The sequence below is a fragment of the Herpailurus yagouaroundi genome, unplaced genomic scaffold, assembly GCF_014898765.1.
Source record: "Herpailurus yagouaroundi ecotype Mexico unplaced genomic scaffold, PumYag 483, whole genome shotgun sequence".
Lineage (NCBI taxonomy): Eukaryota > Metazoa > Chordata > Mammalia > Carnivora > Felidae > Herpailurus > Herpailurus yagouaroundi.
Genome location: NW_024412700.1, coordinates 1,111,052 through 1,123,349, shown reverse-complemented (window position 1 = coordinate 1,123,349; position 12,298 = coordinate 1,111,052). Strand labels below are relative to the sequence as shown.

The 12,298-nt window shown below is 50.1% G+C and overlaps 1 protein-coding gene across 1 annotated transcript in view; it reads left to right on the top strand.

The window, feature by feature from the left end:
• KMT2C (lysine methyltransferase 2C) overlaps nt 1-12,298 on the top strand; it is a 175,654-nt gene that overhangs the window by 160,488 nt on the left and 2,868 nt on the right. The window contains exons 51-59 of the mRNA XM_040464523.1: nt 280-413; nt 867-974; nt 2,328-3,447; nt 4,381-4,517; nt 5,789-5,919; nt 6,199-6,367; nt 10,610-10,726; nt 11,085-11,158; nt 11,410-11,518. Of these exons, the coding sequence (XP_040320457.1) occupies nt 280-413; nt 867-974; nt 2,328-3,447; nt 4,381-4,517; nt 5,789-5,919; nt 6,199-6,367; nt 10,610-10,726; nt 11,085-11,158; nt 11,410-11,518 (2,099 nt within the window). The remainder of the gene's footprint in view (nt 1-279; nt 414-866; nt 975-2,327; nt 3,448-4,380; nt 4,518-5,788; nt 5,920-6,198; nt 6,368-10,609; nt 10,727-11,084; nt 11,159-11,409; nt 11,519-12,298) is intronic.

Genomic DNA, 12,298 nt, shown 5'->3' with positions numbered 1-12,298 from the left:
AAGTAGTACCCACCTCCCCTACCCCCACCTCACACCTAGGGTGGATATTAACCCAGCATGGTGCATCGCTTTTCTCTCGTGCTCGCACGTTCGAGCGGTTCCCCAGCTGCTCGAGAGTACGTGTGCTCCTGTAATACGTGTCCTGTAACCGCTCGAAAAGGATGATAGAAGGGAAGTTAAGTGAGCCGCGTTGTGGGTTGGTACAGTGCAGTTTTACACCTTGTACCACATCGTGTTATTGGTCACCTGCGATCACCAATGAAAGACTCCTGCATTTAGGTCTTTCTGGATATAAGGATTCCGGTATCGCAGAAGGCGCGGCCCTCAGACCACAGTGGTGCTGTCACTGTAAAGTGGTTATTCTTGGAGGCGGCGTGAGAAAGTCTTTCAGAGATCTGGCCTTCGTGAACAAGGTACTTCAGCATTCCTTCTGACCCCACCACCCGCCTCTACCGAAAGGGTCCCACATGCTGCTTTTTCGCTCCTGTGTCTGCAAGAGTCCGCCTGTGGGGGGCTCCATGGGACCCACATTCTGGGAAGTAGCCTCAGCATGTGCCGGACATGCTTTAGGTTAAAACCAAATAGCTACCGTGGACTCTCCGGTTGGATACTATGGGAACAGTGTATTTCTAAAAAGAGTGAATATGGATCATCGAGTTTATTTTCGTAAATTTATTTTCTCTTTGGCTAAATTTTTAGATGCCAGGTATTGGCGTGTGTTTTTTTTTTGTTTGTTTGTTTTTTTACTTTTAGGACAGAGAGCTGTTTTCACTTTTAATGTAGCATAAAAACCAACAATGCACAGACCTTGTTTTTACGAAATTTTGATTTGTTGAGATCCTTACACATTTCTCTTTGCTTTTCAGGATTCCCGAGAAAGCTCCCACAGAGTCGAGAAGGACATTGTCTTCTGTAGTAATAACTGCTTCGTTCTTTATGCCTCATCCACACAAGCAAAAAACTCAGAAAGCAAGGTAAAATTAGGCTGGTGTCTGTTAGTGAACAAGGTATAGCGAGTGACTTCCGTGCTTTTGGGTTACGTGAATGAACAGAACAGGTTCATAGCTCTCTGCGTGCAGGAAATCGAGGGAGATGTGCTGCGGGTGGAGGCAGGGAGGCCCGTGCTGTTTCAGAGAAATCCCGCTTCCACGATGAGGGGATAGGCTTGAATTCTATCTTGAAAGTTCAGAATTGACTAAAACACTAATAGTAATACAGCCTTTAGTTTTACTTCTTTAATTAAAAATATCTTAATTGAATTACAACAATAATTACAACTCGTATTGATCTTACCCTGACGGGAAAACCTGTTCATAAACACAATTTAAATCTCCTCGTGTATTTTGGGGAGAAAGCATCGTGTTCACGTCGTGGTGGAGATGGTCTCCTTTACTTGCCTCTGTGTGACTGAAGTGTATCTGAGTGTATGGCTGATGCGGGGAACCGTCCTTAACCATTCATGCTGAAGGAAGCCTTCCCGTGAGGTGGTGCTGACAGCCCTTCCTGCAGATCACTGTTCTGTCTTTGCTGGAAGAAGGTTCTGGAGACTCTTATTTTTGTAACAGGCAGTAGTCTCCAGTATAATGAAATCAAGCTATATGTCAAATAGGTTTAGACTTGAAATTGAAATACGTCAGTCTCTGTAAGAAGAGGAGTTGGTTTTTTACCAGATAATTTTTTAATTTGGTGCGCTGTTCCTGCCTGCTTCTGGACTTACGGGAGGTGTGTCTCTTCAGATACCTGGCTGGGGGCCGGGGGGAGGTGTGAAGAGGGCAGCCCCGTGGGTCGGGGGTGAGACCGTGTCCCCGGGGAAAAAGTCCTGGGGCATCTCTCTGAGCTCACCTCTTCAGGCAGCGGGGTCGGAGCCAGGCAGCCGTGGAGAAGAGTGACGTGTGATGTGAGGGCAGGCACTGCTGCCCCTTCGTTCACATCTGTGCCGATTAGTTCAACCTAAGGTTAGCAGTCAGGAAGTTCAGAGAGTGCGGAGAAGCTCAGAGAAGGTCACGTTCCCAAGTTCTTGTTTGGTTTAACAAAAGACACTGCTCCATTGGACGAATTAGCTAGCCCCTCTTCAGCGTGGAAATTTCTGGGTCTCTCCTGGGTAGACAGGAGTGTCCGAGAAGGTGTAGGAGCAGAATGTTCTCCAGAGATAACTGCTGTGTCCAGCAGGCCAGGGGAGGGACCCCCAGCACTGTCCTGCCCTCATCAACGCCCTCGGGGCTGGACGGCCGCTTCTGCTGTGCGCGAACCCCTCACACTCACTCAGAGAGCCTTTCCCTGCCGCCGCTCGGCTTCTTGCTCTAGAGCTGCTCTTGTTTCCTGTGCAGGAATCCGCCCCTCCGTTGCCACAGTCGCCTGTAAGGGAGACGCCTTCCAAAGCGTTTCATCAGTACAGTAACAACATCTCCACCTTGGATGTGCACTGCCTCCCGCAGCTCCAGGAAGAAGCTTCTCCCCCCGCGTCACCCCCCATCACTTTCCCTCCGGCTTTTGAAGCAGCCAAAGTAGAGGCCAAGCCAGACGAGCTTAAGGTGACAGTCAAGTTAAAGCCTCGGCTAAGAACTGTCCACGGTGGGTTTGAAGATTGTAGGCCGATTAATAAAAAGTGGAGAGGGATGAAATGGAAGAAGTGGAGCATCCACATTGTAATCCCCAAGGGGACATTCAAACCCCCTTGTGAGGATGAAATCGACGAGTTTTTGAAGAAGCTGGGCACGTCCCTTAAGCCTGACCCTGTGCCCAAAGACTACCGGAAGTGTTGCTTTTGCCACGAAGAGGGTGATGGATTGACCGACGGACCGGCAAGACTGCTCAACCTTGACTTGGACGTGTGGGTGCACCTGAACTGTGCGCTGTGGTCCACGGAGGTCTATGAGACCCAGGCCGGGGCCTTGATAAACGTGGAGCTGGCGCTGAGGAGGGGCCTGCAGATGAAGTGCGTCTTCTGCCATAAAATGGGCGCCACCAGCGGATGCCACAGATTTCGGTGCGCCAACATTTACCACTTCACTTGCGCCATTAAAGCACAATGCATGTTTTTTAAGGATAAAACGATGCTGTGTCCCGTGCACAAACCAAAGGGAATTCACGAGCAGGAGCTGAGTTACTTCGCGGTCTTCAGACGGGTCTACGTTCAACGCGACGAGGTGCGACAGATCGCTAGCATCGTGCAGCGCGGAGAGCGGGACCACACCTTCCGCGTCGGAAGCCTCATCTTCCACACGATCGGCCAGCTGCTCCCACAGCAGATGCAGGCGTTCCATTCCCCCAAGGCGCTCTTCCCCGTGGGCTACGAGGCCAGCCGCTTGTACTGGAGCACCCGCTACGCCAACAGGCGCTGCCGCTACCTGTGCTCCATCGAGGAGAAGGAGGGGCGCCCGGTGTTCGTCATCCGAATCGTGGAGCAAGGCCACGAAGACCTGGTCCTGAGCGACTCCTCCCCTAAAGGTAACGTTGCGCTTGTGTGCCCCGCAGAGACGGGTCGCGCCCGGGGTTCCCGTGTGCTGTCTCGTGCTTGCCTCAGACCACCTCAGCACAGATGTGGGGTTTTCACGGACACGTGCAAATCTTCGCTTCTTTGAGGTATTGCACCTGCTGTCCTCGCCGCGCCACTTTCCCGGCACTTGCCGGACCTACTCAAAATCAGAGTATGTGTTTGAACACACAGTTAGTTGACAAACCGGTGATCTGTACGTGAAGATTGCCTGTTGTTTGCACTGGGGCCTTCCGGGTCAGAGGGCGGGAGCCGTATTCAAAGCATCTTCTGTACGTTGCCTTGTATGAGTAGCGTCAGACGTTGCACATATTAGCAGCGAGTAATTAGACGCTTAATTTTGACCATAGCGTGAAACCTAAGCGGTCATTTTATTGATGCAGAAAGTACTGGGAATTGCTTTTTTTTTTTCCCAGCGATTTTTATAAAAATGTATGAAAATGCCCTGAAGGTAATTCTAGTGGAAATACCAATTTCCTATTCTAATTTAAATCTGAGAAAAAAGAAACGTATTTCTATACACTGCTAATTAGGCTAATCATTTAAAAATTTAAAGTTACGTGCCTAGTATGAAGATGAATGAACTTCTTGCATGAATTTGTTACATTAAACTTTCTTTCCACTTTCACTGTTTAAGTTCCTAAGTGTGACACATTCTTCCCCCCAAAATTTCCTGAAGTCTTTGACATAAACTGCCATCTGACCAGCGGATAATACCAGGTTCGTCGGGTCACTGCCTCCAAGGCCTTACGTGGAAGCTGAGACGTCTTGGAGGCTCAGTCTTCATTTTGCTCCAGTTTTCGACTTTATCCCGTTTTCCTCTCTGTTGAGCGGAGAGCAAGTTTGTTGTAAACTGTTTTGTTTTTGTTTGTTTTTGCCACATGTAGGTGTTTGGGATAAAATTTTGGAGCCCGTGGCGTGTGTGAGAAAACAGTCTGAAATGCTCCAGCTCTTTCCAGCATATTTAAAGGGAGAAGACCTGTTTGGCCTAACGGTGTCCGCGGTGGTGCGGATCGCGGAGTCCGTGAGTATCTCGGGCGAGATGGGGCGTCAGATCACCTTTCTGGTTGCGCGTGGTGTTCCTTGGGGGGGACCGTTTTAACATGAGCCGTCACGGTCCTGATACTTTGAGGTCGTGCTCTGCCTGTGTACTCACTCCCGCCTCTATTCGTGTCTCTCGAGGCACCCGCGACGCATCGGAAAACCTCAGTGAATGTTCATGGTCACTCCGCGAGGTGGCTCACAAGTTTCAGGGTCTCTTCAAGGGCACGGGCAAGGCAGGGGCAAGGACAGAGCGTTGTTTTGTATTCAGGCAGTGCTGGGTGGGGGAGGGGACCCTCGTCCCCTCTGCTTCCTCGCGTTTCCCTGCACTTAGCAATGTTGGTGTGTCCAGTCCCCGACGCCGGGGTGCTGGTGGCCACGTTCATGCCCCATGGCAGGGCCAGTCACCAGAGGGCAGTTGGATTGCAGGAGCACCAGGCCGTCTCTGACATGTCTTTGCAATCTTTCAGGATTATAAACCTGTTTGCCAGTGAGTCTACACCATGCTTTTGGGAAACTGCTTGATTATAAGGCAGTATTTTGAATAAGAAAAAATCATCGATGTTCGTGGGTTTTGTTTTGGTTGCAGTTTTGGTTTTTTGGAGAAGCAGAGGACACCCCAAAAGCCGCTGAGTTATGTGCCCACTTTCTTGCTTCGGTAGAAGCAAGGGCTCTAAACGATGCATGGGTTTCAGGTCTGTAGAGAAATATGTTCACAAGTAATAAATTCTAGAAAAGACTTTTACCATAAAATTATTTTACAAGTAAATTTCTTAGGGTACCACCTACACTCTCAGGGAATTGAGGGTGATAACTCATGGAAGAAGTGAGAAATCAAGCAAGTAGACCTTACAAAATGTTGTTTAACTGTATTTACTTTTAAAACCCCAAACGAAGATCTAAAAGTTGAAAGAACGAAGTTGTGAAGTAGTCCGCTCCCCACGCGTGGGCCAGAACAGGTCCAAAAACCGGGCACGTGTGTTGGCTGGCATGTGGTTGTTCCGTGGGTTAATACTTGTCTTCAGGGAGCGTTCGCCAGGGTTTACTAAGGTCTGAAATGTGTGTATGAACAACGAAACACATCCAAGTGCGGGCTGCTGTGTTAACACCAGCTAGAGGACCGTTTTGTGAACCGGGAGTATGTCGACCGGTTATTTCCGCAGAAGTTCAAGCTGAGCCGTCCTTTGGCCAGCTCGACGTGGCCTGCGGTCTCGATCAGTAAACGAACCCTCCGTCTGTTCTGCTCCTTTTCAGCTGCCTGGGGTTGAGGCGTGTGAAAACTACACCTTCCGCTACGGCCGCAACCCTCTCATGGAGCTTCCTCTTGCCGTTAACCCCACAGGCTGCGCCCGATCGGAACCTAAAATGAGTGCCCATGTCAAGAGGTTTGTGTTAAGGTATTTTCTTTTAACTTCACATAGTACAGCCCAGGGTTTCTAGGCGCATTAGTGGTTTCTGTGCTTGACTTGTCTGCTGCTTACAAACCCTGCTGTCTCTGGCTGTGTCTGTGCCGACCGCATCAGAGAACCCGCCGTGTGGCTCTGCTAGGCGGCTTTCCATGTGCGTTCTCGTCAGTAAGAACTTGAACCGATGGGCTTGGCGTCATTCGGAGATGTCTTCAGTTCTCCTTTTATTTCTTCCTGCTGATGTGCCGCTGCGTGCAGACCTCACACCCTGAACAGCACCAGCACCTCCAAGTCCTTTCAGAGCACGGTCACCGGCGAGCTGAACGCGCCCTACAGCAAGCAGTTTGTGCACTCTAAGTCCTCGCAGTACCGGAAGATGAAGACCGAGTGGAAGTCCAACGTGTACCTGGCCCGGTCCCGCATCCAGGTGAGGGCGTAGTGTGCCGTTGGGGCAGGAGGGAGGACGCGGGTCCCGCAGCTGCGGGAGTCGAACCACATTGCCACCACCCCGTCAGATCTCGTCGGTCGGTAACACGGGGGACTCCGTGTGTCTCCTGGAGCACGATTCCCCCCCCACCGAAAGGAAGGGCCCCTGGGATCCTCGCCTGTGCGTCTCCATGAAAGCTCGTGGGAGGCAGGTGGCGCTGTGCTTTGCACATACAGATTCGTGGAGAGTTCACCAGGGCTACTGGGTACTCAGGAGAGATACAGAGGAGTGTTTTCAAAAGGTGCTCCAGGTCAGGGACTTCTCTTTCGGAAGCCTCTTGGCAGGAAAGCCCCCGCGTGTGCTGGTGCGTACATTGTCGCATCCTCTCCAGAGAGAGCCGTCCATAGGCTGAGCGTGTGAGTTGACATCTCTGGCCCATCCTTCCTGAGCCGCTTGCTCGGTGTGTCCCTCCCGATGTCCCCGGATGGGATTCCGAAGCTCCCGTTGCCCTAGAGCCAATCGTGTGCACGTTGTCCTCATGCGCGCGGCTCATGCGCCTTGGCCGCGGTAGGCCCAGGTCCAGAGCGTCGTCCGCTTTTGTTGCCTGTCCCCCCAGAAGAGCTCCCTCAGGTCCACTCTCTGGCTGTCACCCTGCTGTCACCTGCCACCCCGTCCCACCCACACCCAGTGTGAGCTCCTCAAAATAGAAATCTGACCTGTATTGCGCCGTGTAGACTCAGTGGGATTCTTGTTCCTTTGTTGGAACCTTTTTCCTCCTCTCGGGAAGATTTTAGGATCTTGTTGTTGTTCTTGGTATTTGGACATTTTACAAAAAATGTGGTTAGGTTTGGGTCATTTCTTTAAAAAATTATTGCTGTTTTTCTTACCAGACCCTTTTTGACCTGGAACTTGTGGCCTTCAGTCTGGAAGTGTTTCTTCATTAATTCTTTCGCAAGTTCCTCTGTTTCTTTCTGTTTGAACCTGTAGACGAGTACTGGACCCACGAGATCCAAGATCTCACAGTGGGGACCCCAGACTAGCAGCGTCACCTGAGACCTCTGAGACCTGACAGTCTGGCCCCCGAGGTGGGGCCCCGGGTGATCAGTGCGAGCAAAGGCAGTCGAGAACTTCTGTCTCCACCAGCCCTCCCCCTTCCCCCTCCGGTTTTGGTTCCCTTGTCCTTGTTCTGTGACTTCTACTTTATCTACTGATCTTTCTTTTGTGTTAAAATTTTGTGCCTGAGATCTCTTTCTGCTCTTGATGTTTCTATTTGATACTTGGTTTTCAAATTACAGATACGCTGTCTTTCCTTTCTGCTGTTGCCTCAAGAGCAGAGCGCCTCCAATTCCTGGGGATCCCAGTGGTCCACTCCCGGCGGTGTGTCCTTTCCATTTGAAACGTTCCCCAGTAGCCCACCCACTCTTACCATTCCTCACGGTCGGTCTTACCCCCTCACTGTCGTTTCCGTGATTTCTTACCCCGGTGTTGAGTCTGCACCACGTACTGTCCTAAAAGAGTGCAGAAACATCTGGGCACAGATGTGCCAGTGGGGTCATTCAGCTACACTTTCTGCAGCATCATTGACGCGCCAGTCCTCCGAGGAACGTCTAGGGTGGCTGAGGGAGTGGTGTTTCATTCTAATGGCTGTGAGGTTCCATGATGCCCTTGAGCTGTAACTAATTCAACCGTCCCACAGCCGATAAACGTTTGCTTTGCTTACAGTTTTTCCCAAAACAGCAGTGCCACCAATCTCTCGTACCGAATACCCCCGCGTATCGGTAGATTCACTTCTTTGGAGAATATTCCCAAAAGTGAGAGGACTGTGTAAAAGCATACATACTTTTCGTCTTAGGTTTTCTGAAAAGGCTGCAAATGCACATTTCTTCCAGTGCCCGGAAGACGGTCTCTCTTCTTCTCTTCCCACCTGTAGTGCCACTGTCTTCTTACACTTCTGCCAGCCTGATACCCCTTCCTTAACTGCAGTTTCCAGCTGATGAATGAGCGAGCAGCTTTTCACGTTCGCCATTTGGATTTGCTCTTTTATAAATTACATACTCCCGTGTTTCCTGGTCCTTAAGAACTTGTGCTAACAGAGGAATTGCCCTGTAAAACATCCTTTGCCTATTAGAAAATAGGGTTTCTTTTTTCTTTAGAAACGTTTTAATTTTGAGGGGCAAGTGGGTGGCTCAGTCAGTTGAGTGTCCGACTCTTGATTTCAGCTCAGGTCGTGATCTCACGGTTCATAAGTTTGAGCCCTGTGTCAGGCTCTGTGTTGACAGCAGGCAGCCTGCTTGGATTCTCTGTCTGTCTGTCTCTCTCTCTCTCTCTCTGTCTCTCTCTCTCTCTCTCTCCCCCCCTTCCCCACCCTCCCCCCCTTGCTCTCTGTCTCTCAAAATGAAAGTAAAGTTTAAAAAAGGTTGTAATTTTCACATAGTCAAATGTATATACTTTTCTATAGCTTCTAAGTCTTGGTGAAGACCGTGGACTATGTTGTATATGTGGCTCTTAGGTATCTGTAGTTCAGAGATTTTTTATGTTTAAGACAATTTTATTTTCTTCCATTGAATAATGAGTTGAAGCACCATTTGGTAAATAATCCTCCCACATTACACTGATCGTGATACTACCATAGTGCTCACAACTATCACGCATTCAGTTTTCACATATGCACGGACCTACTGGGGATTCTCTGTTCTTTTTCATTGATCTCCCTGTCCTTTTTTTTTAAGTTTATTTAATATTTATTTATTTTTGAGAGAGAGAGAGAGAGACACACACACACACACACACACACACACACACACACAGAATCCGAAGTAGGCTCCAGGCTCTGAGCTGCCAGGACAGAGCCTGGTGCGGGACTCAAACTTAGGAACCACGGGATCATGACCCAAGCCGAAGTCAGACGCTTAACTGAGCCCCCCCCCAGGCGCCCCTCCCTGTCCACTCTCAAATGAAATTATATCGATCTGTATACGTGTTACTTTTTGTGTTCTGGTTCATTCACCTCAGACCTGGAATTGAACAGATAAATTGTGTAATTTTTTTTTTTTTTTCACCAAAAGAGAATTCACACACCAAAGTGTCTAAGGCGCCTGGTACTGTGTGCCCCACTGTGGCCACTGGATGTCGCTGCCCCTGGGGACCCTCCCAGTTAGCACATGCTCTTTCCCTACTCTGTTCCTGCTGTCTTCCGGCCAGTTTGAGCAGAGAAGGCAGACTCACATCGGGACAAGAAAATGTCAAATGTCCACAGAAATTGTCTGCATTTCTTTCAGTGTGTTATTTTTCCAGAATTTGTAATGCTGAAACCCTAAAACCGTGCATAATGGAATGTGATTTATTAGGCCCCTGGCATAGACACTGAACTGCCAAACGAGAGACCTGTTTCAGTGTTTTTAGCCAGTTCAGACTCCTGTACATTTTTCAGGACTCAAAACCTGAGGGGAGAAGATTCCCTTTTGGAAGAGCTTTATGTCTTTCCAACTTTCCTCCTTTTCCTGCTCCTCCTTCTGCCCTGGCTCCCAGGAATTCCTCGCCAGATCTGAGACCTGACTGCAACATTAATAACCCCTGTGGTTAGTCCTGTTTCTGATGTGTTAAGTTTACTGTCCTGTTGTGCCCTTTTGGAAGCGGTAACGGGAGAAAATGAATACCAGAAGCCATCAGCATGTTTAGTTGGTGGGATCTCAGCACGAATTACACGCAAGACAAGACGTCAGGCAGACTGTGGGCAGCCAGCGGTGCTAGTCTGTAAATATGTCTTAAGAGTTTCGTGTGACGGGGCGCCTGGGTGGCTCAGTCGGTCAAGTGTCCAGCTTTGGCCCGGGTCACGATCTCACCGCTGGTGAGTTCCGGCTCTGTGCTGACAGCTCAGAGCCTGGAGCCTGCTTCGGATTCTGTGTCTCCCTCTCTCTCTCTCTGCCCCTCCCCCCACTCACACTCTCGTCTCTCTCTCTCTCTCAAAGACTAAAAATGAAACATTAAAAAAAAAAGAATTTCGTGTGAGGACACGAGACTGAGACAGGTAGTTGTGGCATTACTTTAAGTGGCAAGATTGTTTCATATGGAAGTATGTGTATTCACTAGAAAAGAGCGCTTGAGTTCAGGCGAAGTCTTTAGCACTGCACTTAGGACGTGGTCTTTGTAGGAAAGGAAATGATCCGTTTGTTGTCCGGGAAGTTGAAGTGGTAACTGAGGTACGTGTACATACCTTTTCTTTTCCTTTTCTGCCTTTTGCAGGGGCTGGGCCTCTATGCTGCTAGAGACATCGAGAAGCACACCATGGTCATCGAGTACATCGGGACTATCATTCGAAATGAAGTTGCCAACAGGAAGGAGAAGCTGTACGAGTCTCAGGTAAGTGACCTCCTCTTCCCTGTCCCTGTGCTAAAAGCTGGAGACGGGGCCTCATCTGTCCTGCCACGTTCACTTTGGACCACAAGGCACATCTGGACGTTCTTGTGTTTTCCTTGCTTTTTTCTGTCAGTCTTCCCTTACTCAGTTGGTGGTACTGTTTGCGTAGGTGGACCTGTAGGTTAGTGAACCTGGCGTTGCCTCACGATCGTTGACGCACATTCACAGCACGCAAACAGATGTCAGCTGACCGGCTGTGTGAACGCACAGTGAGCGCGATCGGGCTGCGCTTCCCTTCCCCCGACTCCGTCTCCCTGCGGTGAACGTGCACGTGGAGAAGTTTCTGACTTTTCTCTTGCAGAACCGCGGCGTGTACATGTTCCGCATGGATAGTGACCACGTGATCGACGCGACGCTCACCGGGGGGCCTGCCAGGTGAGGCGAGGAGTCTGGTCCAGGGGGTGGGGCTCACTGGGCCCCCCATGCTCATGACAGCCTCCGCGAGGAAACATTCAGGGCAGATAAGTTCGGGCAAGAATTTTGATCTAAAATTGTCTGACTGGTCTGTTCTATTGGTGGGCAGGTAGAACTGTCTCAGGGACAAGTTTTCCCTGAGAACTGAAAGTTTTTGACGCTGCCTCCAGCTGTTTCCTAATAAACAGTTTTCTGAAACGGTGGCTTTGCAGATACATCAACCATTCGTGTGCGCCTAACTGCGTGGCAGAAGTGGTGACTTTTGAGAGGGGACACAAAATTATCATCAGCTCCAACCGGAGGATCCAGAAGGGAGAGGAGGTAAGAGTGTGGGTCGCGTCTGCTCCGTCCTCATCCCCACACGGAGTTCCCTGCTTTGAACAGTCAGCCTGGCCCATTGTTTTCCACAGTCTTTGCTGCTAGAGAAATTCTCCTCGTGGTAGGTCAGAGGCTGCCACCCTGTCACTTCACCCAGGGACATTCGAGCGCCACCTTCCTCCTCATGGAAGCATTGCAGTGTTTGAGGCCAGCTCCTCCCGGTTCCCTCATGCTGTGCTCCCCAAACTCCACATCCCCGCATCGCCCGCCTGGCACCATTCTCCCAGGTCTTACCCCCTTGGTCACAGTTGGGCAACGTCCCTCTCCTTAAAGATTTTACCTGTCATCAAACTGATGTCTGAGGAAATGGGATCGTGGCCTCCGGGAACGTTACGGCTCACAGGAGGCCACCGTAAGGCTGTGGGTGGCCAATTTGGGGGCAGCATGTGGGTCCGGATTGCTTGAATTCATTCACACATTGGATCGAGACGAGCTTCCAGGTTTTTCTCAAGATTTTCAAACAGCTTGGCTCTTCCGTTATTCTTTCTTTTCTTCAAAATGCTGGATGCCGAACTTGACATTTGTTTCTTCGGTCTCACAGACGCCTTTCCCCCGTTAAGGTTATTTCTAGTCTAGACCACTCGTTTATGTTTCTGAAGCCCGTGTCCCACAAACGCGATCACCACACGTTTCAACCTGGGAACGCCGAGCACCGTGGGTTTCTGGAGCCCTCTCCCAGGGCTCTGGGGCCTGCGTGTGTTCACACTGTTGGAACCCCCGGCC